The following is an 8,302-nucleotide window of genomic DNA, read 5'->3' on the forward strand; positions in this document are numbered from 1 at the left end:
TACAGTAAACGTGTTAAAGTGAACCTATTAGTGAACGTGTTAAAATGAACGTGCTAAAGTAAATGCGTTAAAGCGAACGTGTTAATGTGAACGTGTTAAAATGAAGGTATTAAAATTAACGCCTCCTTGTGTGAACGTATTCTCTCTCTCTCTCTCTCTCTCTCTCTCTCTCTCTCTCTCTCTCTCTCACATACAATACTAATATAACGATTATGCAAATGACTTCGTTCAGTACACAGGTATATTATTATTATTATTACCTGGCGTTCAATAGTGGAGAGCTGTTGATTAAAGCGAGCCAAGTTTAATAGTTACCGAGTCTACATGTTTTAATTCGGGTTAAAACACACACACACACACACACACACACACACACACACACACACACACACACACAGAGCGTTATAGACACATTGAGTCCGGTGGTAAATTCAGGTAAGACTTAATTAGAAGGGGTGTGATGTGGGCGGCAGGTAATGGTGCATCACTATAATAGATCGATGCACCATTACACCCATTATGTAATATTTTATACAATATTACACACGTGACCTCGTGTTGGGGAGGAAATATTAGACCAGTTTTGGATAGTTTGGTCAAGAAAGATGTTTAGGTGATTATGTTGTTATAGTAACCCGTCCTCTTCTGACCTATCACTACTACCACCATTACTACCAGTAAAATAACTATCACAACTACCAACACTACTACTACTACTACTACCATCACCACTACTACTACCATCACCACCTACTACCACCATTACTACCGCTATCAATATCATTACTAACAGAACTGCTATCACCACCACCAACACTACTACTACCACCATTACCACCAATATCAACACCCACATTACCACCACCACCACCACCACCACCACCACCCTCGTCAGTTCCTCTCCCTTTCCACCTTTACGACTCCCTGTGTTACTCTCCCCCTTTCTACACCTTTACACTCTCCCTCTTCCTCACCCTATCTCCCTCTCTCTTCCCCACACATCCCCTCTCCCCTCACTCTCTTCCTCACCCTCTGTCTCTCTTCCCCAAACATTCATCTTCCCCTCACCCTCTCTCTTCCCCACTCATCCCTCTTCCTAGATTATTCCATGATTTATCAACACCTCCCTCACATCTCACCTAACACTGTATACACACCTAACCCAATTCCCAATATGACAAGACAAACACGGCAGTTAAAGGGTGTTAGTGAATTACGTGCGTGTGTGTGTGTGCGTGCGTGTGTGTGTGTGTGTGTGTGTGTGTGTGTGTGTGTGTGTGTGTGTGTGTGTGTGTGTGTGTGTGTGTGTGGTACAATATTCGCTTAAAGTCAGGTAAAATCGCAACCCCCCAAAAAACAAGGCGCTATCAATCATCCCTAATCTCATCAGAATGTAAACAAATGACGTCATCACCTCAGCATGGTCCCCACACTACCTGGTTCTTGCGTCGTTATTTACGTCTTGTGGTGTGCAAGTTTCTCCTCTCTCCTTAGGCGGTGGTGCACAGCCTGCCTGGAACCTCACCTAGTTTACCCCCTCTTGATGACTAGCCTCCCTGCACACTCACCTGCCTCCACTACACACACCACCTGTCTCTTTACCACACACACACACACACACACACACAGTCTTTGTAGTCCTCCCGCCTTTGATGATAAAAAACAAACTCAGTGAGGATCAGCTGAGTGAGGAATGTTGTCTCTGAGTACTGTTGTTTGTACACGTATAATGAGAGAGAGAGAGATGGTAGGTATAGGGGTGAAGTTCTTGATGTATATATCTAGAAATGTGTTGAGATGGTGATGTTATACCACAAACACAATACAAACATGACAAACACCACACAAACATCAGGACAAACCCAAAACGAAACATCAAACAGACACCACAAACATGACACAAAAAAAATAACACAAACATCCTAAAAATCACAACACAAATATGACAAACACAACTAACACCATACAAACATCACACAAGCATCACACAAACACAACACCACCACCCACAAACAGTCACAAAATGACTCACAATAAAGAGAAACACCTTTACACATACGACAGTCCCTATATATCACTGTACATTAATTTAGACCAATATTTAATAACCATTCTAAACACATTCTCGGGTAAAGGTGAACCATTGATCACCTCACACCTGTGCACATATATTTTTGCTTCGGTAATTACATTTAAAAGGTAAAAACACTGTATATACCTGTAATATAAAAGGTCTTCTCTATTTTAATTCTAAAGCCAGATTAAACACCGGGCCCTTGTGTTGTGTACTAAAGGCGAGCCTCTGAAATATATGTTATTATGAGGCTTAATACAGGTAAACTTGTTGTTATTTGATTGTATTAACCTGACCTAACCTAACCTAACCAAACGCTAACCTAACTAAACCTAACCAAACGCTAACCTAACCTAACCAAACACTAACCTAACTAAACCTAACCAAACGCTAACCTAACCTAACCAAACGCTAACCTAACCTAACCAAACGCTAACCTAACCTAACCCCAACGTAGCTTCAGGCAGTTAATCATATGAAAAAGAAAAAACAGCGGGGGGGCTAAACTTCATGTGATCCATCCATAGTGACGTAGGTATAAGAGTGTGTGGTGGTGATAGTGACGTAGGTATGAGTGTGTGGTGGTGATAGTGACGTAGGTATGAGAGTGTGTGGTGGTGATAGTGACGTAGGTATAAGAGTGTGTGGTGGTGATAGTGACGTAGGTATGAGAGTGTGTGGTGGTGATAGTGACGTAGGTATAAGAGTGTGTGGTGGTGATAGTGACGTAGGTATAAGAGTGTGTGGTGGTGATAGTGACGTAGGTATAAGAGTGTGTAGTGGTGATAGTGACGTAGGTATAAGAGTGTGTGGTGGTGATTGATTTATGCAGAACACTTCAGCTTGATGGAGAGATACTGAGGCGGGGAAAAATTATGTCCCTGGTTAAGACAGTTTTCCCCTGAAGGATGGAAACGAATTAATCAGACGAACGACAATATTTTTTCCCCGCCAAATACGACACTTGTTGGTTTCCCGCCATAAATCTGCCATCTATGAGGTATTAACTGTATATAGAGATGAAAGTCCATTATATCGAAGGTCCGTTGGATATGAGAACCCTATCTAACTAATTATATGAAGATAAGTCCGTTATATCGAGGTTTCACTACAAATATAACACCAACGTCACAACAACAACAAAGTCAGAGATTAAAAAAATAATATAAAGAGATTTTGTAAATAAATATTATAAAACTATACTAAATATTCAGTGTATTGTATGTTCAATATTTTACAGTAAATATAAAAACCTTATTTAAAACGCTCACCCAACAATACCGACAATAATTACTGCAGTTTTGAGATGAAAATGAAATAGTGGTGTTATTTAGAGGAGCCATGGTTGTTGTTATGGTAGTAAAGGTCAAGAGGTAGTAATCATGACGCAGAGTATATCAGCCACTCAACGAACGTGGCGTGTGATGACGTAATGTACATCAGTCAATCAACGAGCGAGGAGCGATGACGACAGAGTGAATATCAGCCAATCAGCGAGAATGGCGTGTGATGACGTAATGTACATCAGTCAATCAACGAACAAGGAGCGATGACGACAGAGTGAATATCAGCCAATCAGCGAGAATGGCGTAATGATGACGTAATGTATATCAGTCAATCAACGAACGAGGAGCGATGACGACAGAGTGAATATCAGCCAATCACCGAGAATGGCGTAATGATGACGTAATGAATATCAACCAGTCAACGAGCGTAACGTTTGATGACAATGAATATCACCCAATCAAAGGGCGTCTAACAATTTACGACCACGAGTCAATATTTATTTTTGAGTTTGTAAAATATACACAATATTAATATACTAAAAGCCATACTCATTCTATTTTAAATTTGATAAAGAAATACTAATATGTGTTGGATAATTCTTCTGGAAGGATCTAGCGTCGAATGTTCTGCAGCCTAATGAGTCGTTCAGTATTTAAATTGATATATTATTGAATCGTTTAATATATACATAAATATATACATACATACTTACATACATACATACATACATACACTTATAGGTACGAAAACAACACCCAAAAAACCCAAAACACTTTAACTAAAACTTACCAGAGTGAGAATTGTGACGTTGACGAAGGCCATTTAAATTTTTCTGATAACTGTTATTTTTCACTAAATGTCATCACTTTATCATCTCTCTCTACAATAAAATCACTTTATGTACTTATTTCACACTCTAGGGGATCATAATGATGTCCTTGAGAGATAATTCGAAAAGGCACAATAACGCTACGACCATCACTCACAGAAAATGGACTAGACGAGCGGGGAGGGAGGGAGGGACGAGCGGGGAGGGAGGGAGGGACGAGCGGGGAGGGAGGGAGGGACGAGCGGGGAGGGAGGGAGGGAGGGAGGGATCCTGTATTTAAAGGCCGCTCGGTAAAACATTTTGGTAGCCGAGCTTAATATTACATACATTAATTAACGATCCTGATTATCATAATATTTAACATATATATAATTTATTTTTAATGGATTTATATTCATTTGTAAGTTAAAGTGGGGTTTAATTTATGTTTTGTGTACGTAGAAAATGTTACATGGAAAAACGCTTGGTAGTGAGAGAGACGCGGGTTAAAAAATTTCAAAATAAGTGAGGGCATTATTTACAAATCTGACCAACTTTCAAAATCTCACTCAATACAAAAGAAAATACAGAATATATTATAAATTTAACACCATCTGGAATGTAAAATTATCATACATATATATTGAACCTCTTGAATCACATGAAGATTAGACAACCTAAGCTTACCTTACCTGATGATTAATTTAATTTACGCTACCTGCGGGGGTTAAGTTAGGTTCAGGTGATAAATTAACAGGTGAAATAAGCTAGGGTATCTAATTTTCAGGTAAATCAAGGTCTTATGTAGGATAAAAGCTACATATTAGTCACATAATCAGATGATCACCAGATATGATTGCCCAGAACACCATATAGGGAAAGTTATTATTGCCCACCACGATACAGGGGGCAGGAGTAATTACCCATGATATAACAGAGAGGCGGGTAATGTACTGTACCCGGCAGATATCACTACATAATACTGTATTAGGTATTACAGGTAGCCGCTCGCTCACCTGTCCAGATTAGAGGATTAACTCATTATCTTCTCGTGTGGAACCTTGCCTCTGGTGGGGTGCTGTGGTGGTAATGGTGGTAGTGATGGTATGGTGGTGGTGGGGTTGTGGTGGGGTTGTAGAGTGATGGTAGCGGTGGTGGTAGGAATGGTGGTGATGGTAGTGATGGTAATGGTGGTGGTGTGGTAGTAGTGGTGATAGTAATGGTAGCAATTGTACTCCACGGTGAAAATAAACTCGAGTTATAACAAATATTAAACACGAAGAAAAAAGTATTAAAAGTTTACTTACATAAAATAAATGACCACAACAAATAAAAGATCACCAAAATATAATCCAAATTTGAGGTAAAATCCATTAGTAAGTTTTCTACAACTCCGTAATTGTCTTCCATTAAGCTAACTCACACCTGGCAGAGCTCATTTATTACCTGTTAAGAGAGAGAGTCGTTAAGAGGTCGTTGTAAGACTGGGAGGTCGTGTCTTGGCCACCTACACGACACGTCTCTCGCTGAGGACCTGTGACATGGATCAGCTTGTTTCGTCTGAAGGTTAACTACTCTAACGCTAACCTAACTCTAACTTAACATAACCTAACTTAACCTAACTCTAACTTAGAGAGAGATGGTGAGAGATACTGGAGGCTTAGAGAGAGATGGTGAGAGATACTGGAGGCTTAGAGAGAGATGGTGAGAGATACTGGAGGTTCATGTAGCTGGTGAGAGATGCTGGAGGCTTAGAGAGAGATGGTGAGAGATACTGGAGGCTTAGAGAGAGATGGTGAGAGATACTAGAGACAGGTAGAGGGAGACGTCTTCATCTACGCTGGTGAGTCTGTTTGTTGTCAATTACTCCACCTCAGTTTTTACCAACAGTTCCAACAGTTGGTTAATTCTGAACCTAAAATCGATAAATGAGTTTTGATATTAATTGATTTTAATATTGTTTTGTCTCTATGTATTTTTATCGCGTTTATAACTTTAATTTGACAAGTAGTTAATCTTATTGTTTCTTTGTATTTATGTTACTAGCAATAATAAACTAACAGTAATGCGTCCCCCTGGACAGATGTGCTCCTGGTGAATAGTAAGATGCGCACGAATCCCACCGGTAACAATGTGGAGCCTCAGCCCATGGGTATGACAGATTGGGGGGTGTTCTCCTCCAAGGGCCCACACTTCGCCCCCGACTCCCCCAGGCACGTCACAGCTGCTGTCGGCGCCCCTGCCCACGTCCCCTGCAAGGCCAGAAACCTCGGCTCTAAGTCGGTGAGTGAAGTTGTTATTGTTGATTTTTTCTCGCATTTAACGGACCTTCGATATAACGGACTTTCAACATTACACATATGACTCTTTTAAACTACATGGAATTCCAGGAACCTAATTTAACCTAAAAATCTAACCTAACTTAACCTAATCTAACCTAACTTAACCTTAGCCTAACCTAACCCAATTTAACTTAACCTAACTTAACCTTAACCTAATTTAACTTAGCCTAACCTAACTTAACCTAGCCTAACCTAAACCTGACCTAACCTTAATCGAACCTAACCTAATCTAACCAAACCAAGCGAGGAATTGTATAGCATTATCTTCTCTAGTTAATATTTTGTTTATTTATTCCTAATTACGAAGGTGATAAAGAATACACCTCCACCACCATTAACCACCACTACTACCACCAACCACTACTACCACCACCAACCACAACCACCAACCACCACCACCACCATCACACCACCAACCCACACCCACTACCACCACACCACCCCCCACCCACCACCACCACCACCACCCACCACCATCACCACCACCACCACCAACCACCACCACCCACCCACCACACCACCACCACCACCAGCCCACCCACCACCACCACCACCACCACCCACCACCACCACCCACCACCTGGATATTGATAAGCAGACGTTGTCCCTCCCTCATTACCACACACCCTCATAATACCTCATGTAGACCCTGTTCTTCTGCCTCTCAGCTCCCCATTAATTATCGGCTCCCTCATCTAGGATATATGGCTTACCTGAGGGAGGAGAATACCTATGAAGGCCTCTCTCTCTCCCTCTCTCTCTCTCTCTGTATGTATGTAGTGTATTCATGTATGTATGTTTGTATATATCTATCTATCTCACTTTTTCTCACACACTTTCTCTCTCTCTTTCTCACACTCACACACACACACACACACACACACACACACACACACACACACACACACACACACACACACACACATCTCTCTCTCCATGTTGACATTTTTGGAACAATTTTGGTCATAATCATTACTGATAACAAAAATTAGTGTTTATATTTTTTTATTTATTTTTCTCTTTAGTCTTCAATGAAAGTTTGGGATTATTATAAGGTAAGTTTTTGTTATGTATTTTTTTTTAACAATTTATTTCCTAATTCCTTTTTTTTCTTTGGTTACATTATTCTGAACTACATCAAAGGGTTCCTATCCACCTGTATCCTTCCATTAACTAATTAAATTCCTCTAAGGCAGGTGTACCATAACTATAATTACACTCCATATAGTGTAAATAACATATACTGTATACTAACCTTCAATAACCACTAAGTCATCCCTTTATTATGAACCTTCTAAGTTTTCATTAAAAGACCACTGATGACTCCCGCTTATCTATCTTCACTACACACAACTTACCTTTGAGGCGGCACAGGTGAGGAAGCAACGTTAATCTCACCTCCTAATTTATTCCTCAAACGAAACATTATGAGAAAAAACTGATAACATCTGACACCTACTAATTGAAGTCATATGAAGGAAGAGTTACATATTTCTGCATTAATTTCTGATATCACTTTCATTACCAACACTCCCTTCCTCCACACCTGAAACTCCAGGAGGGCGAGTATAGTAGTGGAGTGGTGGAGGGTGTGTGGAGTGGTGAAGGGTGTGTGGAGTGGAGGGTGTGTGGAGTGGAGGGTGTGTGGAGTGGAGGGTGTGTGGAGTGGAGGGTGTGTGAGTGGAGGGTGTGTGGAGTGGAGGTGTGTGTGGAGAGGTGGAAGTGTGTGGTGGAGAGGTGTGTGGAGAGGTGAGTGGTGAAGGGTGTGTGGAGTGGAGGGGTGTGGGTGGA

General features: G+C 40.8%; 1 protein-coding gene across 2 annotated transcripts in view; it reads left to right on the forward strand.

The window, feature by feature from the left end:
• The window catches only part of LOC121861601 (hemicentin-2-like), a 112,000-nt gene that overhangs the window by 76,157 nt on the left and 27,541 nt on the right, over window positions 1-8,302 (forward strand). The window contains exons 3-4 of one of the 2 annotated variants that reach the window (XM_042359510.1): window positions 6,253-6,452; window positions 7,537-7,566. In XM_042359510.1, coding sequence (XP_042215444.1) covers window positions 6,253-6,452; window positions 7,537-7,566 — 230 coding nt within the window. The remainder of the gene's footprint in view (window positions 1-6,252; window positions 6,453-7,536; window positions 7,567-8,302) is intronic. The other variant, XM_042359582.1, reaches the window with a different exon arrangement.

This window comes from Homarus americanus, unplaced genomic scaffold, assembly GCF_018991925.1.
Source record: "Homarus americanus isolate GMGI-L3 unplaced genomic scaffold, GMGI_Hamer_2.0 scaffold41626, whole genome shotgun sequence".
NCBI classification, from domain to species: Eukaryota; Metazoa; Arthropoda; class Malacostraca; order Decapoda; family Nephropidae; genus Homarus; species Homarus americanus.